Here is a 26,935-nt window from a genome sequence, read left to right as displayed (position 1 = left end):
TGTGACACCTCTGACATCGCTGCTCGACTGCGAGTCCCCCCTTGATGGTTGATGTACGCCACTGTGGTGGTGTTGTCGGACTGAACTTGCACGCCCCTTCCTCCAAGAGTGTGACCGGACAACTGGAATGCCCTGTACACGGCCCGAAGTTCCAGAATGTTGATAGAGAGAACTGCTTCTTCCGCAGTCCAACGGCCCTGAAGGGAAAGTGAACCTGTCACTGCACCCCAACCCCGGAGACTGGGATCTGTCGTGAGCAGAACCCAGTCCAGGATCCAAAAGGGGCGACCCTTGGTGAGATGAGAAGTCTGAAGCCACCAAGCTAGCGACAGCCGCACCTCCGGGGACAATACCAGTATCTGAGTCCATATCTGGTGTGGTATCCCGTTCCATTTGGATAGAATCAGTCCCCTGCAGGGGCCTGGACTGGAACTGGGCATACTCCACCATGTCGTAGTTGTAGGGAGGAAATCTTTTCTGGAGTGAGAAAGATCCTTTGCTGACGAGAATCCAGAAGGGCTACCAAATGAACCATCCTTTGTGACGGAATCAGGGAGGACTTTTTCCAGTTTATCAGCCACCCGTGCACTTGCAGACAAGCGATCGTCAGGTGCAAATGCTGTAGAAGTACGTCCGGAAAGCTTGCCAGCAATAGGAGGTCATCGAGATACGGCAGAAGCCGTATACCCTGGCTCCGCAGCTGGGCCCCCATGACAGCCATAATTTTGGTGAATACCCTTGGAGCCGTGGAGAGGCCAAAGGGCAGAGCCTGAAATTGGAAGTGGTGCTGACGTACAGCAAATTGCAGATACTTCTGGTGTGAAGGCGCTACAGGAACATGGAGGTAAGCGTCCTGGATGTCCAGGGAGACCATATAATCCCGATTCCAGAGCCAGAATGATGGAACGTAACATTTTCATCCTGAATTTGGGCACTCTGAGGAACTTGTTCAGCGACTTTAGGTTGAGGATAGGCTGATGAGACCCATTGGGTTTCTGAACCAGAAACAGAGTAGAGTAGTAACCAGTCCCGCACTGAGAAAGCGGAACTGGAACAATTACCCCTGCTATCAGCAAGAACTCTATAGCTCCCTGAATCTGCAAGGCCTTGTCCTGAGGACTCGTGCAGAAAAACTGGTGGGGAGGGTCTGTGATTAAAGGAAATGGCGTACCCCTGAGTGACCACTTCTCGTACCCAAGCATCCATGGTGGTAGTGCACCAGCACTGGGTGAATCGAAGAAGTCGGCCTCCCACTCTGGGATCCCCCAGAGGGAGGCCTGTCCCATCAGGTGGAAGGTTTATCCTCCAGCTTTGAAGTATGGCGTCTAGAGCTCCAAAGATTGCTTCTTAGGTTTAGGGGCGGCCTTGGTTGCCGACTGCCTCGGGAAGGACTGACTATTGGACTACCCTGGAGTTCGAAAGGACCGAAAGGCTGAGGTCCTAGCCTTAGAAGGCGCAGCCGCCAATGGTAGAAAAGCTGACTTAGACTTTGCCAGGGTATCTACTATTTTGTCTAGGTCTGGGATGAGATGGACGGCATAGGCAAGGTAGCAATCTCGATTAAGCGAAAAACATGAGAATCCACCGCAGGCGGAGTTTCCCACGTTTTGCAATGACCTGCAGGAAACGGATAACTAGACGCTAAACGTTTCTGCGGCTGGAACCTCTTACTAGGCGACTGCCAGGCCTCCGCCATATGATCAGTCAGCAGGTCAGAGAGGAAAAACAGCCGAAGTCACTTTTGTCTGTTTGAATTTTGGGTATTTGGATTTAGGGGCCGTTGCGTCATCCTCTATATCAATAATGGATCGCACTGCCCTTACCAATGCCGGCACATTAGTAGAAGATTTCGTTTCCACTTCCCGGACAGGGGGATCCGAGTCCTCAGGCAATTCCCCATCATTCACCTGAGAAAACACCGCCCAAGGAGGGTCCTGTCCCGTAGTTGGGGGGTTAGAGGGACCAGGTAACTGATGGCACCTCACACGCAGCCCATCCTGTGATAATTCCTCCTTACTGACCCCTGCGACGCAGCGTCTGCAGGAGAACAGAGTGGGAGCCGCGGAGCGATCAACTTCCTCGACAGACATGACTGACTAAATATACAGATATATATCAAATTTAAAGGGAAGTCCAGTGGCTGACTCCTGGCGCACACCCACAAGCATGCAACACACAGGTGCCCAGATATGGTAGAGTGTAGCACGCAACAGTATGTGACCGACCTCACAAATACATGAATTTATACAAGTGAGATCAGAGAAAAACCTTTCCCACACACACCTGCCAGGGCTGTAGGAGAAGGATAGGGATAGTCACAGACTGACAGTAAGGAGAAATAAAGCACAAACAGCACTAGCAAAAGTAACATACAGAGCAGAAGTAATACTCACTGCACCTTGTCACTACAATCACCCTGCCCAGAGTCAGTGTCTGGGAGGGCTATAGCGCTGTGTACACTGTCCTAGCAGGGGAAAGGTACACAGGGGGACGCTGCCCAGATTCAGTGTATGGGAGGGCTATAGAGCTGTGTACACTGTCCTAGCAGGGGAAAGGTACACAGGGGGACGCTGCCCAGAGTCAGTGTCTGGGAGGGCTATAGCGCTGTGTACACTGTCCTAGCAGGGGAGAGGTACACAGGGGACACTGCCCAGAGTCAGTGTCTGGGAGGGCTATAGTGCGGTGTACGCTGTCCTAGCAGGGGAGAGGTACACAGGGGACGCTGCCCAGAGTCAGTGTCTGGGAGGGCTATAGCGCTGTGTACACTGTCCTAGCAGGGGAGAGGTACACAGGGGACGCTGCCCAGAGTCAGTGTCTGGGAGGGCTATAGCGCTGTGTACACTGTCCTAGCAGGGGAGAGGTACACAGGGGACGCTGCCCAGATTCAGTGTCTGGGAGGGCTATAGCGCTGTGTACGCTGTCCTAGCAGGGGAGAGGTACACAGGGGACGCTGCCCAGAGTCAGTGTCTGGGAGGGCTATAGCGCTGTGTACACTGTCCTAGCAGGGGAGAGGTACACAGGGGACGCTGCCCAGAGTCAGTGTCTGGGAGGGCTATAGCGCTGTGTACACTGTCCTAGCAGGGGAGAGGTACACAGGGGACGCTGCCCAGAGTCAGTGTCTGGGAGGGCTATAGCGCTGTGTACACTGTCCTAGCAGGGAAGAGGTACACAGGGGACGCTGCCCAGAGTCAGTGTATGGGAGGGCTATAGTGCTGTGTACACTGTCCTAGCAGGGGAGAGGTACACAGGGGACGCTGCCCAGAGTCAGTGTCTGGGAGGGCTATAGTGCTGTGTACACTGTCCTAGCAGGGGAAAGGTACACAGGGGGACCGGTCCACGCACTGCCCAAGAGATCGGCGATGTGCCGGGGAAGATGGCCACCGGAGACCTCAGAGGAGTGGCTGAAGGAGGAAGCAGCTCAGCGACGCCAGACCCGAGCGGAAAGGCGTGCTGAGCAGAGGAGCCGCTAGACAGGGAAGGCTGCCTCCCCTGGCTAGCAATTAACCCCCGGGATGCCGGCTCCGGGCATAACTCCCTGGTGGTCTAGTGGAGACACACGGGGTATGCCTCTGGAGAGGGGGAGCCTGCCACCACTACTAGCGCCTCTGGTCTGTCCCCAGAGACTGCATGCACTCGCGGGTCACCGCTGCGTCTTCCCTGCTCCCCGGCAGCAGTCATGGGATTGCTCCAGGGCCCGGCTATTACACTCTGGGGTTCTTCCACGATCCCCAGATCTGCACTGGCGTCGCGGCGTCATCTTGGACGTCCAATAGATAGTCCAACGCTGCCCCTCTGAAGTCTTGAAAGTTAAAAATATACAAAACTCCCCCCCCAAAAATACTTAGGGGCTGCTAATTAGCCCCCCCTGCGCTAACGGTGACCCGACACCAGCCGGGCACCAACTTAAACTGAGGTGCCTGTGGCTTGGGGTATAGAGGATGGACCCAGTGCATCCTGGGAGCTAAAGCTTTAATTGCGTGGTGCCTGTGGATCCACCTATACCCCAAGGTCAACCCTGTGGACCCCGTGTACCCTGAAGAAAACAAGAATTTCACTTATTGATAAATCTGAGTCATTATTCACACTTACGCCTCCTAACAGGATAGACACACACACACACACACACATATATATATATATATATATACACACACACATATATATATATATATACACACATACAGTCAGGTGCATAAATATTGGGACAATGACAGAATTTTCATATTTTGGCCTCTAGTCACCACCACAATGGCTTTGAAATGAGACAAACAAGATGTGATTTACCTGCAGACTTTCAGATTTAATTTGAGGGTAATTACATCCAAATCAGGTGAACGGTGTAGGAATTACAACGGTTTCTATATGTGCCTCCCACTTTTTAAGGGGCCAAAAGTAATGGGACAAACTAAACAATCCTAAATCTATCTTTCACTTTTTAATACTTTGTTGCAAATCCTTTGCAGGCAATTACAGCCTGAAGTCTGGAACTCATAGACATCACCAGACGCTGGGTTTCATCCCTGGTGATGCTCTGCCAGGCCTCTACTGCAAATGTCTTCAGTTCCTGCTTGTTCTTGGGGCATTTTCCCTTCAGTTTTGTCAATGTCCCAATATTTATGCACCTGACTGTGTGTGTGTGTATGTATGTATGTATGTATGTATGTATGTGTGTGTGTATACATATATATATATATATATATATACACACACACACACATATATATATATACACACACTTTATAATCCCATCTTTGTCGCTGTGCTAACGTTTATTACCCTCACTCTAATGCATCCCCCAAAGTCACAGGGCGGCCAGGAATAACCAGACGGAGATGTAGCCTGTTATGTGTAGTGCTAGGAGGCAGCGGTAATGGTACATGGGACCCCAGGACATGGGATCGTTCTCACAGAGGCGACACACACTTAACTCAACACTTTATTTTCATGAAAGAATTACAGGAACTTCTGTAGAAACATGTCCAGAGACCGGAGGCTCTAGATAGCCAGCCTCAGGTCATCCCTGCGGTTACCTGTCTAATACTACAGGGCCCAACAACCCCAAATACCGGCAAGTCCACAGCTATAAGGTAACACCTGACACCCCGTGAATGTAATGGAGTGACGCTCTTCTCTTTGCATAGATTGTGTATCTCAGTAATGGGGCTGCAGCACGCAGAGAACACTCAGTCGCTCCCAACGTTTGGGGGCCCTTACACCTGTTCCTCCAGTCACTCAGGATGAACCATAGCCTGCTGCTGCCCCTCACGTTTTGGCCTTTCTGCCTCTGTGGCTGTTGGGAGAATTAAGGAGTGGGGGGCGCGATGAGCGAGTGTTACTGGCAGGGTTAGCAGTAAGGGAACTGCGCAGAACACGTTCTGCGGGGGGACAGTGACGCTTACTACTCCCAACACTTTGCCTCTCACTGGAACTGCCATGGGGAGAGGATGAAGGGGGGCTAGGGGAACTCACACTAGGGGGCTTCCGTCTTTTGCTGGGCATTTTCCCTTGTACGGTAACAGAGTGGGGAGAGCGCCCACGGGGGTTACGGGAAGGTGCGCCAGTGCTCTTTGTGATTGCAGGAGGCACGTTGCTTGTCTGCATTCGAGTCCTGGCGCTACGGGTCAAAGGGGTCCTTATAACAATCTCATCATCCCCAGAGGAGTCATCTGTGTCAGTAAGGGAAGAATTATGCTCCTTTGTGTCCAAGCTTTCCGGCTTAAGTGGTTGAAGCTTTCTCGGAGGAGGGGTCCTTGTGAACCGGGGACTGGGAGTTCTGTCTGGAGAACTGTCCAATCTGTCATTGTGAGAAATGGGACTGTAGTTCACTTTGGGCACGGCATGTGACTTAGGTGGGCGACCACGCTTACGCTTTGGTGGGGTGACCGGCTCATCAACACCACTGCTGCTTGTGCCCTCCCCAGCTGCCGTCACGGGAATGTTGGAAGATAGATTGGGAATGCTGGAGTTAGCAGTGGGACCACACGTAGGGGATGAACTCTCTTTGTGATCAGATTTGATGCGGCTGGCGACCGAGTTGCAAGTAGTTTCTGTAGTGTCTGATTGACAAATATTAGGAGTATAGTCTCCATGAAATACAACGGGGGACGCAGGGGAGGCTTCACGTCTTTTCGGGGGTCGCCCTCTCTTCCTTTTCTCAATAGGCGAATCACTTTCCGAGTTCAACTTAAAGGAAGAGCCGGGACTGCCGGGAGTCCGCACTCTCACAGAGGGAGTTCCTAACTCAGAGACTGCTCCTTGGGGAGCAGCATCAAGCTCAGGAGAAACTTGAGGGCAAGACTCCACGGGGGAAGTAGACATGCCAGGGTGGACACCAGTGGGAGACATGTCTGACCTGCTCTTTGGAGGCCTTCCTCTCTTTCTCTTTGGTGGAGGGCTTCCAGCCTCAGAGTTCTCCTCGGAGAGGAGATGGCGAGAAGGGCTCAGAGAAGCAGGAACATTGGGACTCTGAGTGCCATTGTCTGTGATTGGATGGTGACCTCTTCCTCTGCTCTGGCGGCGGGGGATGGGAAGACGCTCTTGCAACACAGTGACAAGTCGCCCTGGCAAGCGCCTCAGCACTTTTGCAGTGGGTGAGTTGGTGCTAGCTCCGGCGAGCAGAATCTCGCAATCCGCAGTGACTTTTCTGCGAGGTGTGCGTGGCGGAGCGTTCTCCTCTTGGGATGTACTTATAGGGCCATCTGGAACAGTCTCTGTATTTGGCACAGACACGTCTCCTGTTTCGGTAGGAGCAGCATCTCCAACAGCATCTTCCTGATTGGAGGACTCTACGTCTGTGTTGGTGTGCACAGGATGAATACTAGGAGGCGCTGTAAGGGACTCCGGATCTGCAGGGACTGTTGAGCTGTTATGGGTTTCTGTGACGGGACTGGGAGCCTCCTGCTCGGGATCACATTGTGGGGTCGGGGCCTGTGGCGATTGGTCACGCACGATGTCCTGTGCTGGAGATGCAGCATCGGGAATAGTTGGGCTCTCTGTAACATCGGCGCTTTCTGTAGCTCTAGTTCCTCTCAGCCTCTCACTCATACGGAGGCCGGCGCGTTCTGATGGCCTGGCCGGCGTTGGGGTACGCACCCGGCGGTTTCTTCTGCCATCTTCCTCCCATTTCTCCTCAGCGATCTGTCCTCCCTCATCCTTAGCCAGAAACAAATCTTTCCGAGTAGCTTCCAATTGCTCCTGAAAGGAACATCTCAGAGTCAGCGCAGAGTAGACGGAGAAAGTGACACCTCCGTTACATGCAGATACCGCCATATAATACAGGCACACGGACAGAAACACAGGAGGCACACTGCCATATAATACTGGCACACGGACAGAAACACAGGAGGAACACTGCCATATAATACAGGCACACGGACAGAAACACAGGAGGCACACTGCCATATAATACAGGCAGACGGACAGAAACACAGGAGGCACACTGCCATATAATACAGGCAGACGGACAGAAACACAGGAGGCACACTGCCATATAATACAGGCACACGGACAGAAACACAGGAGGCACACTGCCATATAATACAGGCACACAGACAGAAACACAGGAGGCACACTGCCATATAATACAGGCACACGGACAGAAACACAGGAGGAACACTGCCATATAATACAGGCACACGGACAGAAACACAGGAGGCACACTGCCATATAATACAGGCACACAGACAGAAACACAAGAGGCACACTGCCATATAATACAGGCACACAGACAGAAACACAGGAGGCACACTGCCATATAATACAGGCACACGGACAGAAACACAGGAGGCACACTGCCATATAATACAGGCACACGGACAGAAACACAGGAGGCACACTGCCATATAATACAGGCACACGGACAGAAACACAGGAGGAACACTGCCATATAATACAGGCACACGGACAGAAACACAGGAGGCACACTGCCATATAATACAGGCACACGGACAGAAACACAGGAGGAACACTGCCATATAATACAGGCACACGGACAGAAACACAGGAGGAACACTGCCATATAATACAGGCACACGGACAGAAACACAGGAGGCACACTGCCATATAATACAGTCACACGGACAGAAACACAGGAGGCACACTGCCATATAATACAGTCACACGGACAGAAACACAGGAGGAACACTGCCATATAATACAGGCACACGGACAGAAACACAGGAGGCACACTGCCATATAATACAGGCACACGGACAGAAACACAGGAGGAACACTGCCATATAATACAGGCACACGGACAGAAACACAGGAGGAACACTGCCATATAATACAGGCACACGGACAGAAACACAGGAGGCACACTGCCATATAATACAGGCACACGGACAGAAACACAGGAGGAACACTGCCATGTAATATAGGGACACGGACAGAAACACAGGAGGCACACTGCCATGTAATATAGGGACACGGACAGAAACACAGGAGGCACACTGCCATATAATACAGGCACACAGACAGAAACACAGGAGGCACACTGCCATATAATACAGGCACAAAGGAGGCACAGATAATAAAGTGATACATACCTCAGCTTGTTTAAGTTCTTCTTTACTGACTTCTTCTAAGGAAGCTTCCAGGTAATACATTGCGTATCGCTCGATAGGGGTTAGCTGGGAAGAGACATCAGCAAATGACTATTTGTACTAAAGACTTCCTCACCCACCAGCGCTGACCCAGTCACCACCAGGCACATTACCTGCTGCACCAAAGCCGATATCTCCTGCTCTGCCCGACTCTGCTCCTCCTCTTCTGCCTCCAACGGGATATTCTCATTAAATTCTGCCAGATCTGCAACCTGCTCTGCACGGACCAAGGACGCAGCCAGCGTGTCCTCCTCATCTTCTGCCCCACACAGTGCCTGCCCAATACAAGCACACAGACCACTTCATGTGCGGGAGAAAATCCGTTCCTATCAATTGCATACCGCCCCATATTACACCCACGTCCCCTCCAAAATACAGAGCCCATCAACTGCACATCCCCCCTCCACAGACAGAGCCCATCAACTGCACATCCCCCCTCCACAGACAGAGCCCATCAACTACACATCCCCCTCCACAGAGCCTATCAACTACACATCCTCCCCCTCCACAGAGCCCATCAACTACACCTCCCCCTCCACAGAGCCTATCAACTACACATCCCCCCTCCACAGACAGAGCCTATCAACTACACATCCTCCCCCTCCACAGACAGAGCCCATCAACTACACATCCCCCCTCCACAGACAGAGCCCATCAACTACACCTCCCCCTCCACAGAGCCTATCAACTACACATCCCCCCTCCACAGACAGAGCCCATCAACTACACATCCCCCCTCCACAGACAGAGCCCATCAACTACACATCCCCCCTCCACAGACAGAGCCCATCAACTACACATCCCCCCTCCACAGACAGAGCCCATCAACTACACATCCCCCCTCCACAGACAGACCCATCAACTACACATCCCCCCTCCACAGACAGAGCCCATCAACTACACATCCCCCCTCCACAGACAGACCCATCAACTACACATCCCCCCTCCACAGACAGACCCATCAACTACACATCCCCCCTCCACAGACAGAGTCCATCAACTACACATCCCCCCTCCACAAACAGAGCCCATCAACTACACACCCCCCCTCCACAGACAGAGCCCATCAACTACACATCCCCCCTCCACAGACAGAGCCCATCAACTACACATCCCCCCTCCACAGACAGAGCCTATCAACTACACATCACCCCTCCACAGACAGAGCCCATCAACTACACATCCCCCCTCCACAGACAGAGCCCATCAACTACACATCCCCCCTACACAGACAGAGCCCATCAACTACACATACCCCCTCCAGACAGAGCCCATCAACTACACATCCACAGATCCCCCTCCACAGACAGAGCCCATCAACTGCACATCCCCCCTCCACAGACAGAGCCTATCAACTACACATCACCCCTCCACAGACAGAGCCCATCAGCAGCACATCCCCCCTCCACAGACAGAGCCCATCAATTACACATCCCTCCTCCACAGACAGAGCCCATCAACAACACATCCCCCCTCCACAGCCTATCAACTACACATCCCCCCTCCACAGACAGAGCCCATCAACTACACATCCCCCCCTCCACAGAGCCCATCAGCTACACATCCCCCCCCTCCACAGAGCCCATCAACTGCACATCCCCCTCCACAGACAGAGCCAATCAACTACACCTTCCCCTCCAGGCAGATCCCATCAACTACACATCCCCCCCCTCCACAGACAGAGCCATTTAAGGAGAGCTCCCCCCTGTGGTGTACCTGCTCCAGTATCTGAGCTTGTCCTGTGCTGGCCCCTTCTTCTAAGCTGTGATCTGGAGAAGCCACGCGGGTATCTACGTCTTTGCGGGGTGTATCTTCCATGTCAAACAGCTCCCTGATGGTGTGCTGGTAAAAGAGACGGTATTAGTGCCTCCGGTAGATGCTGGCTTGGCTAATCCAAGATGGATTTAACCATATTAGAACGACAACTTGAGAGTTCTTAGTTATTTTCTCTAAATCACAAAAGTCCATTTTAATGAATAGAAATGCAAAGGACGGGATTATATTTAAAATAGAAATAACAATGAACAGTGACACATGTCGGACTTGTTTAATAAAGGTAATGACTGCCAGGCTTTGGAGATGCAGCATTGATCATGACGCTGCTGAGGCCATTAATAAATCGGGCACCCGCAGTCTGCACCTTCATCTATTGCATACCCAGGACATATGACGCTGGTACCCCGAGGTCCCATCTACACACAGAAACCTTTATATGGAACTGTGGTAGGCTGCGTCCACGCCCGGACCCCACCATGGGTAATCCGCTATAATCTGTCCCGTCAGTCTGTTGCAGCAGTGGGAGCCATTGTAGTCGCAGGACAGATCATAACGCAATGTTCTCACATATACATAATATACATAATAGGATAGTCTTTGGAGGTTGTAATAATACCTGTTTGAAGTAGGCTGTGGTGAAGTTTCCACCTTCAATGGCCATGTCCCCCAACATACGCTTCTGCTGGGCCTTCTTCAGGATATTCTCCTCCACAGTGCGTTCACTAACCAGTCTGCAAACATAGGAGACGGGTTATGGGGGAACAGGCATGGGACCAGATGGGGGAACAGTCATGGGACCAGATGGGGGAACAGGCATGGGACCAGATGGGGGAACAGGCATGGGACCAGATGGGGGAACAGGCATGGGACCAGATGGGGGAACAGGCATGGGACCAGATGGGGGAACAGGCATGGGACCAGATGGGGGAACAGGCATGGGACCAGATGGGGGAACAGGCATGGGACCAGATGGGGGAACAGGCATGGGACCAGATGGGGGAACAGGCATGGGACCAGATGGGGGAACAGGCATGGGACCAGATGGCGGAACAGGCATGGGACCAGATGGCGGAACAGGCATGGCACCAGATGGCGGAACAGGCATGGCACCAGATGGCGGAACAGGCATGGAACCAGATGGCGGAACAGGCATGGAACCAGATGGCGGAACAGGCATGGAACCAGATGGCGGAACAGGCATGGGACCAGGTGATGGAATAAGGGGACAGAGGATACAGAGATACATTTGGGTGGAGGTGATGGAATAAGAGGATGGAGGATACAGAGGTACAGTGGGATGGAGGTGATGGAATAAGGGGACAGAGGATACAGAGATACATTTGGGTAGAGGTGATGGAATAAGATGGAGGATACAGAGGTACAGTGGGATGGAGGTGATGGAATAACAAGAGATATGGTAAGAACTTACCTTTGTTATCTCTGTTTCTACGAAGTCCATAGGGTCCACAGGGTTGACCTTGGGGTATAGCTGGATCTGGATCCATGGGCACCACGCAGTTAAAGCTTTAGCTGCTCCCAGGATGCACTTGGGTCCGTCCTCCTCTATACCCCGCCCCCGGCCACAGCACCTCAGTTGGTAAGCAGCCAAGGCCGGAGGAGGAGACTAAACAGAGAGAAGGAAGACTGGAACACACAAGAAACCATACTCACAGAAATGGGAGACGGAAAACCGGTGACCAGCCACACAGCCCATTTGAAGCCAGGTGCGTCAGGGCAGGCGCTCTGTGGACCCTATGGACTTCGTAGAAACAGAGATAACAAAGGTAAGTTCTTACCATATCTCTTGTTTTCTACTTCAGGGTCCATAGGGGGTCCACAGGGTTGACCTTGGGGATGTCCCAAAGCAGTACAACTAAGGGCGGGGATGCTCCTGTGCTGAAACGAGTACCCAGCGCCCAAAGGATGCATCCTGAGAGGCGAAGGTGTCAAACGCATAGAACCTCAAAAACGTTTGAATTGAAGACCAAGTGGCCGCCTTACACAGCTGAACAGCAGAAGCGCCACGTCTAGCAGCCCAAGAGGGACCCACAGAACGAGTGGAATGAGCCTTAACAGAGGCTGGCACAGGTAAGCCCTCCTGTGCATAAGCCTCACAAATAACGGAACAAAGCCAATGGGCTAACGTTTGTTTGTTGGCAGGCCAACCCCTCTTGTGAAAACCAAAGAGGATAAACAAGGAATCAGACTTCCTAACCGAAGCCGTCCGGTCTACATAAATTCTAAGCGCCCGGACCACATCTAAGGAAGTCTCACCAGCTGAAAGATCAGGGGACTGAAAAGCTGGCACAACAAGTTCCTGATTAATGTGGAACTTCGAGACCACTTTGGGCAAAAACTCAGGACGAGTGCGGAGCACCGCTCTGTCCTGGTGAAAAATCAGGAAAGGAGGGCGACAGGAAAGCGCCCCCAATTCAGACACCCTCCTGGCCGAAGCAATTGCCAGGAGAAAAACCGTCTTAAATGTCAGCCACTTGAGCTTCACCGCCTCAAGAGGCTCAAACGGAGGACCCTGCAGGACCCGTAGCACCACCGCCAAGTCCCAAGGAGCCACAGGAGGCACAAAGGGAGGCTGGATCCTGAGAACACCTTGGAAAAAGGTGTGAACGTCTGGTAGTATTGCAATCCGCCGTTGAAACCACACGGACAAGGCGGACACATGAACCTTCAGAGATGCAAGGCGTAAGCCGAGATCCAATCCTGACTGAAGAAATTCCAAGATCCTAGAAACTCGGAACACCTGAGGATCATAATGTCTGGACTCACACCACTGAAAGTAAGTGTGCCACACTCTGTGATAAATCCGTGCTGAAGCAGGCTTGCGTGCCCTGAGCATGGTACCAATAACCGAACTGGAGAAGCCCCGAGACCTCAAGACGGCTGTCTCAAGAGCCACGCCGTCAAAGACAGCCGACCCAGATCCGGGTAAAGGCAGGGCCCCTGAGACAACAGGTCCCGACGCTGAGGAAGAAGGTACGGAGCGTCGATGGAGAGGCTCCTGAGATCGGAGTACCAAGGACGTCTGGGCCACGCCGGAGCTACCAGCACGAGCATGCCGCCGTCCTGCTTGAATTTCCGCAGAACCCGAGGAAGCAGGGATATCGGAGGAAACAGATACGCCAGGTGAAACGTCCATTTCACCGACAGCGCGTCCACCAGACTTGCGCCTGCGTCTCTTGTCCTTGACCCGTAAACAGGCAACTTGTGATTGTGACGGGAGGCCATCAAGTCCAGCTCCGGCAGTCCCCACCTGTCCACGAGTAGCTGAAACACCTCTGGGTGAAGCGACCATTCCCCGGGATGCACGTCGTGACGGCTGAGGAAGTCCGCCTCCCAATTGAGGACTCCGGGGATGAAGACCGCCGAGATCGCTGGAATGTGACCCTCCGCCCAAGTCAGGATACGAGACACCTCCGACATCGCTGCCTGACTGCGAGTTCCGCCTTGGTGGTTGATATACGCCACCGTGTTGGCGTTGTCAGACTGCACCTGTACCGCCCTTCCGTGAAGAGCGGGGCCGGACGACTGCAGGGCCCTGTATACTGCCCGCAGTTCCAGGATGTTGATGGGGAGAAGTGCTTCTTCCGCTGACCAACGACCCTGAAGCGACAAAGAGCCGGTCACTGCCCCCCAACCCCGGAGACTGGCATCCGTCGTGAGCAGGACCCAGTCCGGGATCCAAAATGGGCGCCCCTCGACCAGATGAGCTGTCTGAAGCCACCAAGCCAAAGATTGCCGAACGTCCGGAGACAACACCAGCACCTGAGAGCGGATCCGGTGAGGTAACCTGTTCCATTCTGATAGAATCAGCCCCTGCAGGGGCCGGGAATGGAACTGGGCAAATTCCACCATGTCGAATGTCGACACCATGGACCCCAGAACTCTCATAGCCGAATGGACCGACAGGCGGCAACGGCTCAGGCAACTGCGTATCCGCAGCTGTAGGGAGGCGACCTTCTCCGGAGTCAGGAAGATCCTTTGCTGACGCGAATCCAGCAGGGCTCCCAAATGAACCATCCGCTGTGATGGAATCAGGGAGGACTTTTTCCAATTTATCAACCACCCGTGTGCTTGCAGGCAAGCGATCGTCAGGTGGAGATGTTGAAGCAGTACCTCCGGGGAGCTCGCCAGCAACAGGAGGTCGTCCAGATACGGCAGCAGCCGTACATTCTGGTTCCGAAGATGTGCGGCCATGACCGCCATAATCTTCGTGAACACCCTCGGTGCCGTGGAGAGACCAAAGGGTAGCGCCCGGAACTGATAGTGGTGTTGAAGGATAGCGAACCTCAGATACCGCTGGTGTGAAGATGCTATCGGAACATGGAGGTAGGCGTCCTGGATGTCCAGGGACACCATGTAATCCCCCGGTTCCATCGCCAGAATGATGGAACGTAACGTTTCCATCCTGAACTTGGGAACTCTGAGGAATTTGTTCAGAGACTTCAAGTTGTGGATAGGGCGATGAGAACCATTGGGTTTCTGCACCAGAAACAGAGACGAATAATACCCCGTCCCTCGTTGTGATAGAGGAACGGGAACAATGACCCCTGCTTTCAGCAAGGACTCTATAGCCTCCTGAACCTGTAACGCCTTGGTCTTGTCCTGAGAAGGACTTGTGCAGAAAAACTGGTGGGGTGGTCTGTGCCGAAAAGACAGGGCGTACCCCTGGGAGACCACTTCTCGAACCCAGGCATCCGTGGTGGTATTGTGCCAGCACTGGGCAAATAGAAGAAGTCGGCCTCCCACTCTGAGGTCCCCCAGAGGGAGGCCCGTCCCATCAGGCCGCAGGTTTATCTTCCTGCTTGGAAGAAGGGCGCCGAGCACTCCAGGCTTGCTTCTTGGGCTTAGAGGCAGTCTTACTCGCAGACTGTCTCGGGAAGGACTGACCTTTCGCCTTACCCTGAACCCGAAAGGAACGAAAAGCCGAACTCCGAACCTTAGCAGGCAGTGCCGCCGAAGGGAGGAAGGCCGACTTGGATTTAGCCAGGGTGTCCACTATTTTGTCCAAGTCCGGACCAAATAGTAATTCCCCATTGAAAGGTAAGGCCTCCAGACCTTTCTTTGAATCAGAGTCCGCTCTCCAGGACCGCAACCATAAGGATCGGCGGGCAGACACTGCTGCAGCCGATACCCGCGAGGTCAGCAGACTAGCATCTAAAGAAGCTTCTCCAATGTAAGAAGCAGCGTCCCTCATTTGTCCCAACAACGCCCGCTGGACATCCGGAGCGTCGTCCGGGAAGGTATCTTCCAATGCATTGGCCCACCCCTCAATGGCCTTGGCCACCCAGGAGATGGCCATGGACGGTCGGGCCACCGCCCTGGAGAGGGAGTAAATAGACTTTAAGCAAGTCTCAACTTTCCTGTCCGTGGGATCCTTCAGCGAGGATATCGACGGTAATGGTAAGGTGGCGCCCCGAGTTAAACGGGTGACATGGGAATCCACCGCCGGTGGAGTTTCCCATTTTTTACAATGTGCCTCAGGGAAGGGGTAATTAGAAGCCAACCGCTTCTGAGGAAGGAATCTCTTACTGGGCGCCTGCCAAGCTACCGCCATATGATCCGTCAACTGATCCGACAGGGGAAACACCGCAGAAGCCACCTTAGTTTTTTTGAAACTAGGAAACTTCGACTTAGGAACCGGTGCCTCATCCTCTATAAGAAGAATAGCTCGCACCGCCCTAACTAGTGCTCGCACATTAATGGACGACTTGGTATCCATTTCCTGGACCGAGGCGTCCGAGTCAGTGTCATCAAGGACCTCCCCATCATCTGAGGAACCCTCTGAGTCCGATACCTGAGCAGCCCGTGTCATGAGTGGGCGTTTTGAAATCCTAGAAGGCATGTCAGTCTGCAACATTGACTGAAAAGCCGAGGAAGCGGCCGCCAAATTCTGCACGGAGTTGGAGAGCACATCCACCCATGGTGGAGGAGTCGACATAGGGGCCTGAAAAGGTACCACAGGCTGCTGCGGCACAGGGGAAGCTTGTATATACATAGGCAACCCCGCATAGGGACCTACTGATTGAGACCCAGGAGGACTCCGCAATAACTGCGGGACACCCGGAGAATGGGGGATGGTCGGCTGGGGCAACGCCCTAGTAGGGAGAGCAGTCGGGACCGACAGACGGTCCACAATAGACACCAGCACTTGAGAAAACATCGCCCACGGTGGTTCCTGCGCCAGAGAAGGTCTGGATGGGCCAGGAGCCACCTGGCATCGACTACACAGGCCATCCTGTGACAAATCCTCCCTATCTACTCCTGCAGAACAGCGTCCGCAGGAGGCCAACACCGGAGCCACTGAGCGCTCAACCTCCTCGTCTGACATGACAGAATATATTATATAGTCAAAAAATATATCTGGCAACAGGGCAGAAGAAAACGCACTCACCAGTGTGCTAAACAACAGCCCACAATACGGCACTGTGTAGCACACAACTGTATGTGACGGACCTCACAAATACGTGATTTATATAGGTGAGGTCTGCAGAAACGCCCCTCCCCCACACACCTGTAGGGCTTGTAGGAGAAGTAAAGGGATAGGTATAAGCTGACAGTAAGCGGAAAATAAGCACAGACAGGAGGCACTAGCAAAAGTCACATACCATGCAGGAAGATATACTCACTGCACCTTTCCACTACAATCAACCTGCCCAGATTCAGTGTCTGGGAGGGCTATAGTGCTGTGTACACAGTCCTTATATCGGGGGAGAGGTACACAGGGGGACCGGTCCGCGTGCTCCCTGAAGATCTGCGCTGCCACTTGTAGAAAATGGCCCCCAGAGACCTCAGAGGAGGAGTGGCCGTGTAACTGCAGCTCAGCGACGCCAGACTCCGTGCTGAAAGGCGCGCTGAGCTGAGGGGAGGAGCCGCTGACAGGGAAGGCTTCCTCCCCTGGCTAGCATATTAACCCCAGGGCTTGCCGGCATCCTGCTTGCCATATATCCCTGGTGGTCTAGTGGCTCCACGGGTTATTCCCCCTCAGAGGGGGAGCCCGCCGCCACCGCTAGCGGCCCCCGGTCTGTCCCCTAGGACCGAGGGCAAAGGACTGCATGTGCAGGCAATACCCGCGAGCCGCCGCTAATCGGCGACTCGCGGCTTACCTTGTCCCCGGCGACTCCGGCAGCAGTCCAGGGAGGGACCCAGAGTCCGGCTAGTACGGACTCTGGCCTCCCGCCGCGATCCCCAGTGCAGTACTGGCGTCGCGGCGCCAGCGGGGAAGGAGAGCGGCAGCGTGGGCGTTTGCATAGACAGCCCGTCGCTGCCACACTAGAGCCTCTGTTTTAAAATAAAAATCCAACAGGCTCTTTTTTTTTTTTTTAAATAAAAATAAAAAGCTTTTGGGGGCTGCTCCTGCAGCCCCCCTGCGCAGGTGACCCGACTCCGGCCGGGCACCAACTCAAACTGAGGTGCTGTGGCCGGGGGCGGGGTATAGAGGAGGACGGACCCAAGTGCATCCTGGGAGCAGCTAAAGCTTTAACTGCGTGGTGCCCATGGATCCAGATATACCCCAAGGTCAACCCTGTGGACCCCCTATGGACCCTGAAGTAGAAAAGGGGATGGCAGGTAGAGAGATACATTTGGGTGGAGGTGATGGAATAAGGGGATGGAGGATACACAGGTACATGTGGGTGAAGGTGATGGAATAAGGGGATGGAGGATACAGAGATACATTTGGGTGGAGGTGATGGAATAAGGGGATGGAGGATACAGAGATACATTTGGGTGGAGGTGATGGAATAAGGGGATGGAGGATACAGAGGTACATTTGGGTGGAAGTGATGGAATAAGGGGATGGAGGATACACAGGTACATTTGGGTGGAGGTGATGGAATAAGGGGATGGAGGATACAGAGATACATTTGGGTGGAGGTGATGGAATAAGGGGATGGAGGATACAGAGGTACATTTGGGTGGAAGTGATGGAATAAGGGGATGGAGGATACACAGGTACATGTGGGTGGAGGTGATGGAATAAGGGGATGGAGGATACACAGGTACATGTGGGTGAAGGTGATGGAATAAGGGGATGGAGGATACAGAGATACATTTGGGTGGAGGTGATGGAATAAGAGGATGGAGGATACAGAGGTACAGTGGGATGGAGGTGAAGGAATAAGGGGATGGAGGATACAGAGGTACAGTGGGATGGAGGTGAAGGAATAAGGGGATGGAGGATACAGAGATACATTTGGGTGGAGGTGATGGAATAAGGGGATGGAGGATACAGAGATACATTTGGGCAGAGGTGAAGGAATAAGGGGATGGAGGATACAGAGATACATTTGGGCAGAGGTGAAGGAATAAGGGGATGGAGGATACACAGGTACATGTTGGTGGAGGTGAAGGAATAAGGGGATGGAGGATACACAGGTACATTTGGGCGGAGGTGATAGAATAAGGGGATGGAGGATACACAGGTACATGTTGGTGGAGGTGAAGGAATAAGGGGATGGAGGATACAGAGATACAATTGGGCAGAGGTGAAGGAATAAGGGGATGAAGGATACAGAGATACATTTGGGTGGAGGTGATGGAATAAGGGGATGGAGGATACAGAGATACATTTGGGCGGAGGTGAAGGAATAAGGGGATGGAGGATACAGAGATACATGTGGGTGGAGGTGATGGAATAAGGGGATGGAGGATACAGAGATACATTTGGGTGGAGGTGATGGAATAAGGGGATGGAGGATACAGAGATACATTTGGGCAGAGGTGATAGAATAAGGGGATGGAGGATACACAGGTACATGTTGGTGGAGGTGAAGGAATAAGAGGATGGAGGATACAGAGATACATTTGGGTGGAAGTGATGGAATAAGGGGATGGAGGATACACAGGTACATGTGGGTGGAGGTGATGGAATAAGGGGATGGAGGATACACAGGTACATGTGGGTGAAGGTGATGGAATAAGGGGATGGAGGATACAGAGATACATTTGGGTGGAGGTGATGGAATAAGAGGATGGAGGATACAGAGGTACAGTGGGATGGAGGGGAAGGAATAAGGGGATGGAGGATACAGAGATACATTTGGGCAGAGGTGAAGGAATAAGGGGATGGAGGATACAGAGATACATTTGGGCAGAGGTGAAGGAATAAGGGGATGGAGGATACAGAGATACATTTGGGTGGAAGTGATGGAATAAGGGGATGGAGGATACACAGGTACATGTGGGTGGAGGTGATGGAATAAGGGGATGGAGGATACACAGGTACATGTGGGTGAAGGTGATGGAATAAGGGGATGGAGGATACAGAGATACATTTGGATGGAGGTGATGGAATAAGAGGATGGAGGATACAGAGGTACAGTGGGATGGAGGTGAAGGAATAAGGGGATGGAGGATACAGAGATACATTTGGGCAGAGGTGAAGGAATAAGGGGATGGAGGATACAGAGATACATTTGGGCAGAGGTGAAGGAATAAGGGGATGGAGGATACACAGGTACATGTTGGTGGAGGTGAAGGAATAAGGGGATGGAGGATACAGAGATACATTTGGGCAGAGGTGAAGGAATAAGGGAATGAAGGATACAGAGATACATTTGGGCAGAGGTGAAGGAATAAGGGGATGGAGGATAGACAGGTACATTTGGGTGGAGGTGATGGAATAAGGGGATGGAGGATACAGAGATACATTTGGGTGGAGGTGAAGGAATAAGGGAATGGAGGATACAGAGATACATTTGGGTGGAGGTGAAGGAATAAGGGGATGGAGGAAACAGAGATACATTTGGGTAGAGGTGATGGAATAAGGGGATGGAGGATAGACAGGTACATTTGGGTGGAGGTGATGGAATAAGGGGATGGAGGATACAGAGATACATTTGGGTGGAGGTGAAGGAATAAGGGAATGGAGGATACAGAGATACATTTGGGTGGAGGTGAAGGAATAAGGGGATGGAGGAAACAGAGATACATTTGGGTAGAGGTGATGGAATAAGGGGATGGAGGATATAGAGATACATTTGGGTGGAGGTGATGGAATAAGGGGATGGAGGATACACAGGTACATGTGGGCAGAGGTGAAGGAATAAGGGGATGGAGGATACACAGGTACATGTGGGTGGAGGTGATGGAATAAGGGGATGGAGGATACAGAGATACATTTGGGTAGAGGTGATGGAATAAGATGGAGGATACAGAGGTACAGTGGGATGGAGGTGATGGAATAAGGGGATGGAGGATACAGAGATACATTTGGGTGGAGGTGATGGAATAAGGGGATGGAGGATACACAGGTACATGTGTGTGGAGGTGAAGGAATAAGGGGATGGAGGATACAGAGATACATTTGGGTAGAGGTGAAGGAATAAGGGGATGGAGGGTACACAGGTACATGTGGGCAGAGGTGAAGGAATAAGGGAATAGAGGATACAGAGATAAATTTTGGTGGAGGTAAAGGAATAAGGGGATGGAGGGTACACAGGTACATGTGGGTGGAGGAGAAGGAAAAAGGGGATGGAGGATACAGAGATACATTTGGGTAGAGGTGATGGAATAAGGGGATGGAGGATACAGAGATACATTTGGGTGGAGGTGATGGAATAAGGGGATGGAGGATACACAGGTACATGTGGGTGGAGGTGATGGAATAAGGGGATGGAGGATACACAGGTACATGTTGGTGGAGGTGAAAGAATAAGGGGATGGAGGGTACAGAGATACATTTGGGTAGAGGTGAAGGAATAAGGGGATGGAGGGTACACAGGTACATGTGGGCAGAGGTGAAGGAATAAGGGGATGGAGGATACAGAGATACATTTGGGTGGAGGTGAAGGAAAAAGGGGATGGAGGATACAGAGATACATTTGGGTAGAGGTGATGGAATAAGGGGATGGAGGATACAGAGATACATTTGGGTGGAGGTGATGGAATAAGGGGATGGAGGATACACAGGTACATGTGGGTGGAGGTGATGGAATAAGGGGATGGAGGATACAGAGATACATTTGGGTGGAGAAGGAAAAAGGGGATGGAGGATACAGAGATACATTTGGGTAGAGGTGATGGAATAAGGGGATGGAGGATACAGAGATACATGTGGGCAGAGGTGAAGGAATAAGGGGATGGAGGATACAGAGATACATTTGGGTGGAGGAGAAGGAAAAAGGGGATGGAGGATACAGAGATACATTTGGGTAGAGGTGATGGAATAAGGGGATGGAGGATACAGAGATACATTTGGGTGGAGGTGATGGAATAAGGGGATGGAGGATACACAGGTACATGTGGGTGGAGGTGATGGAATAAGGGGATGGAGGATACACAGGTACATGTTGGTGGAGGTGAAGGAATAAGGGGATGGAGGGTACAGAGATACATTTGGGTAGAGGTGAAGGAATAAGGGGATGGAGGGTACACAGGTACATGTGGGCAGAGGTGAAGGAATAAGGGGATGGAGGATACAGAGATACATTTGGGTGGAGGTGAAGGAAAAAGGGGATGGAGGATACAGAGATACATTTGGGTAGAGGTGATGGAATAAGGGGATGGAGGATACAGAGATACATTTGGGTGGAGGTGATGGAATAAGGGGATGGAGGATACAGAGATACATTTGGGTGGAGGTGATGGAATAAGGGGATGGAGGATACACAGGTACATGTGGGTGGAGGTGATGGAATAAGGGGATGGAGGATACAGAGATACATGTGGGTGGAGGTGAAGGAATAAGGGGATGGAGGATACAGAGATACATGTGGGTGGAGGTGAAGGAATAAGGGGATGGAGGATACAGAGATACATGTGGGTGGAGGTGATGGAATAAGGGGATGGAGGATACAGAGATACATTTGGGTGGAGGTGATGGAATAATATGAGATATGGTAAGAACTTACCCTTGTTATCTCTATTTCTACGAAGTCCATAGGGTTCCACAGGATACCTTGGGTGTAGGTGTGACGTCAGTCGCAGGGCACCAAAGAGTTAAGCTTTCAGCCTCCCAGGATGCACTAGGTCCCCCTCCTATACCCCGCCCCCGAGCCAAGGCACCTCAGTTAGTTACCAAGCCATAGGCCGGAGGAGGAGAAGGAAGAGAGAGAACAAAGATCTGGACACATACAAGAATCACATTCTCACCAGAGGGAGACGGAAAACCGGTGACCAGAGCAAAGCCCATCTGCAGCACAGGTGCGACAGGGCGGGAGTCCTGTGGAACCCTATGGACTTCGTAGAAATAGAGATAACAAGGGTAAGTTCTTACCATATCTCATATTTTCTACTTCAGGGTCCATAGGGTATCCACAGGATACCTTGGGGATGTCCCAAAGCAGTATCCTTTAAGGGTGGGGACGCTCCTGTGCAGAAAGGAGAATCCGCCGCCCGAAGGAAGCATCCTGAGAGGCGAAGGTGTCAAACCTGTAATACCTCACGAAGGTATGGACAGAAGACCACGTAGCAGCCTTGCAGATCTGAACTGCCGAGGCACCACGTCGAGCTGCCCACGAAGGACCCACAGACCTAGTGGAATGAGCCTTCAGAGAAGGAGGGACCGGTAGGCCTTCATGAAGATAAGCTTCAGAAATAGCCATACGGATCCAGGCTGCCAAAGTTTGCTTTGAAGCAGGCCAACCCTTTTTACGGAAGCCAAAGAGGACAAACAAAGCGTCCGACTTCCTAAACGAAGAAGTGCGGTCAACATAAGTCCTTAAGGCCCGCACAACATCCCAAGAGGCCTCACCCACGGAAAGACCCGGTGAGTTAAAGGCCGGAACAACTATTTCCTCGTTAATATGAAACTGGGAAACAACTTTGGGAAGAAACTCGGGCCGAGTGCGGAGCACTGCCCTGTTCCCATAAAAAACCAAGAAAGGGGATCTACAAGAAAGAGCCCCTAACTCAGAAACACGTCTGGCCGAAGCAATGGCCAGAAGGAAAACAGTCTTAGCTGTTAGCCATTTAAGATCCACTGAGCCCAGTGGTTCAAACGGCGGTCCTTGGAGAGCCCTCAGGACCACAGCCAAATCCCAAGGCGCCACAGGTGGAACAAAGGGCGGCTGAATGCGGAGAACACCCTGCATAAAGGTGCGCACATCCGGGATTGTAGCAATCCTACGGTGAAACCAGACAGATAGGGCCGAAACCTGTACCTTCAAAGAAGCAAGGCGAAGCCCATGATCTAGTCCCGCTTGCAGGAAGGCGAGAATCCGAGACAGACGAAACTCCCGCGGTGCATAACCTCTCGGTCGACACCACTGGAAGAACGTATGCCACACGCGATGGTATATCCTCGCGGAAGACGGTTTCCGAGCTCGTAACATGGTCCGCACCACAGAGCTGGAAAACCCCCGGGACCTCAGCATGGCCGTCTCAACAGCCACGCCGTCAAAGACAGCCGAGTCAGGTCCGGGTGAAGGCAAGGACCCTGAGACAGAAGGTCCGGTCGTAGCGGCAACCGCAGAGGAATGTCCACGGACAGACCCTGAAGGTCTGAGAACCAGTGCCGTCTGGGCCACGCGGGAGCTAGCAACAGGAGCGTCCCTCCTTCCTGTTTGAATTTCCGGATTACCCGTGGAAGAAGGGAGACCGGAGGGAACAGGTATGCGAACCGGAACGTCCACCGGACGGACAGAGCATCCACCAGAGACGCCCCTTCGTCTCTTGTGCGAGACCCGTACACCGGCAACTTGTTGTTGTGCCGGGACGCCATGAGGTCGATTTCTGGAAGACCCCACCTGTCCACCAGTAGTTGAAAAACGTCCGGGTGCAGGGACCATTCCCCCGGATGAACGTCCTGGCGACTTAGAAAGTCCGCCTCCCAATTGAGCACTCCCGGGATGAAGACCGCTGATATGGCCGGAAGATTGCGCTCCGCCCAAACCAGGATCCGAGAGACCTCTACGAGAGCCGCCCGACTGCGAGTTCCTCCTTGCCTGTTTATGTAGGCCACGGTGGTAGCGTTGTCCGACTGGACCTGCACCGGGCGACCCTGGAGAAACCGCTGTGCCTGCTGGAGAGCATTGAAGACCGCACGGAGTTCCAAGATATTTATTGGAAGCTCCGCTTCTGTCGGCGTCCACCTGCCCTGGAACAAGTGTGGACCCGAAACTGCTCCCCAGCCCCGAAGACTGGCGTCCGTTGTCAACAGGACCCAATTTGGAACCCAGAACGGACGTCCCTTGTTGAGGTGGGTCGTCTGTAACCACCACGTAAGGGACAGGCGAACCTCCTGGGTGAGCACAATCGTCTGGGACTTCAGAGACTGAGTCAGCCCGTTCCACTTGGACAGGATCAGGTGCTGCAGAGGTCTGGAGTGAAACTGGGCGTATTCCACCATGTCGAACACCGACACCATGAAGCCCAGTAACCTCATCGCCGAGTGTAAGGACACCCGGCGGCTGTGCAGACAACTGCGCACCCTTGACTGTAAAGCAGAGATCTTGTCCTCCGTCACGAAGATCCTTTGCTGTCCCGAGTCCAATAAGGCTCCAAGATGCAGAATCCTCCGAGACGGGATTAGAGTGGACTTCTGCCAGTTGATTAGCCAGCCGTGCCGTTGCAGCAGTGCAATGGTCAGGTCCAAGTGGCGTAACAGGAGCTCTGGAGATCCTGCCACCAATAACAGGTCGTCCAAATACGGCAACATGCGGACTCCCTGCAGCCGCAGAGAAGCCGCCATGACCGCCATCACCTTGGTGAAAACACGTGGTGCTGTTGCCAGGCCAAAAGGTAACTCCCGAAACTGGAAGTGGTCGCTGCTGATTGCAAACCTGAGGAACTGTTGATGGCGCCAAAGAATAGGGACATGCAGGTAAGCGTCCTGTATGTCCAATGACACCAAGTAGTCCCCAGGTTCCAGCGCCAGAATGATGGACCGTAGGGTCTCCATCCGAAACTTCGGGACCCGCAAAGACTTGTTGAGTGCTTTGAGGTTGAGAATCGGACGATATGACCCATTGGGTTTCTGTACCAAAAATAGATTTGAATAGAAACCCTGGCCCCTCTGGGAGAATGGAACCGCCACTATAACTCCAGCCTGGAGCATAGTGTGCAATACCTTCCGCAGCTCCGTAGCCTTGTTCCGGTCTGATGGGAGACCCGTGGTGAAGAAGCGAGCCGGGGGTCTGTGCCGGAAGGAGAGGGCGTATCCGTGGGAAACCACCTCCAGAACCCAAGTGTCTGTCGTAGTGGTCGACCAACACTGGGCGAACTGTAGCAGGCGGCCTCCCACCCTGGGATCCCCCAAAGGGAGGCCCGGACCGTCAGGCCGCAGGCTTGTCAACTGGCTTGGGGGCCGGACGTCTGGTACTCCATGCCTGCTTCCGGGGCTTGACCGATTTCTTAGGGCCAGCCTGTCGAGGAAACGACTGTGGTTTGGGCCTGCCCTGGGCCCTAGATGACCGAAAGGACGATGGTCCCGAACCAGAAGGAGCAGCGGCCGACGGGAGACAGGCAGATTTGGCTGCCGCCAGCGTGGCCACAATCTTATCCAGATCCGGACCGAAGAGAACTTCTCCGGTAAACGGCAACGCTTCCAGACCTTTCTTGGAATCTGCGTCCGCCTTCCAGGATCGCAGCCACAAGGTGCGACGAGCAGCTACCGCTGCTGAAGAAATTCTAGACACCAGAGTACTAATGTCTAGAGCCGCCTCGTTGATGTAGGTGGCCGAATCACGGAGATTGCCAATCAACTCCGCCTGATCGGCCGGACAGTCGGATTCAAAAGAAGCCTCTAATGAATCCGCCCAGCGCTCCATCGCTCTGGCAACCGAGCAAATGGCCATAGCCGGCCGTGCTGCCCCCCCTGCAAGGGAATAAGCGGACTTCAGGCAGATTTCTACCTTGCGGTCCGTAGCATCCTTAAGGGAGGACATGGATGGCATCGGCAATGTGGCACTACGGACAAGACGGGTCACGTGAGAATCCACCTGTGGAGGGGATTCCCACTTCGCAAAATAATTATCCGCGAACGGATAAGCCACCGCCAGGCGTCTCTGCGGCTGGTATCTTTTGCCAGGTTGTTTCCACGCCTCCTCTAAATGGTCCACCAACTGACCCGAAAGAGGAAAGACTGTGGCATCGCCCTTCACATCTTTGAAAAAGGCATACTTAGATTTAGCCGCTGGGGGAACTTCGTCCTCAATCACCAAGGCTGTGCGGACCGCCCGAATAAGTCCAGGAATATATACTTTGGACTTAGCATCAGCGTCCTTAGTATGGAGAGGTTCCTGATCGTAAGGATCTAGAATCTCCCCATCATCAGACGTCCCTTCGTCATCCTCATAAGGAGCGGACAGAGACGCCACCGGCCTTTTATGAGACCGCATCACAGACTCCCCTTGCAACACATCCGACAAGTGCTGTACAGAACTCGTCAGGGAGTTAACCCACGCTGGCTCCTGAGAACCCGGGAGCGGGGAAATAGGGAGACTGTGGGGTACCACCAATTGTCGTGGGAACCCCTGCATGGGTGACGACACCACAGACTGCTGGGACAAACCCATCGGAGTAAACGCGGGCTGCGGAGCTAACTGGCCCACTAAAGCTGTTAACGCCTGAGCGAAACAAGCCCAGGGCGGCTCCTGTAC

At 52.9% G+C, this 26,935-nt stretch overlaps 1 protein-coding gene across 2 annotated transcripts in view; it reads right to left on the bottom strand.

Moving 5' to 3' along the window:
• Positions 1-4,923: 4,923 nt before the first annotated feature.
• Positions 4,924-26,935, bottom strand: part of SRCAP (Snf2 related CREBBP activator protein) — a 261,121-nt gene continuing 239,109 nt past the window's right edge. For both annotated transcript variants that reach the window (XM_088462894.1, XM_088462895.1), the window contains exons 29-33: positions 10,996-11,110; positions 10,320-10,445; positions 8,717-8,878; positions 8,547-8,630; positions 4,924-7,194 (exon numbers count right to left, since the gene is read on the bottom strand). In XM_088462894.1, the coding sequence (XP_088319020.1) occupies positions 5,263-7,194; positions 8,547-8,630; positions 8,717-8,878; positions 10,320-10,445; positions 10,996-11,110 (2,419 nt within the window). In that variant the 3' untranslated portion in view covers positions 4,924-5,262. The remainder of the gene's footprint in view (positions 7,195-8,546; positions 8,631-8,716; positions 8,879-10,319; positions 10,446-10,995; positions 11,111-26,935) is intronic.

The sequence above is a fragment of the Taudactylus pleione genome, unplaced genomic scaffold (assembly GCF_031769625.1).
Source record: "Taudactylus pleione unplaced genomic scaffold, aTauple2 ptg001287l, whole genome shotgun sequence".
NCBI lineage: Eukaryota > Metazoa > Chordata > Amphibia > Anura > Myobatrachidae > Taudactylus > Taudactylus pleione.
This window is presented reverse-complemented; position numbering and strand designations above follow the sequence as displayed.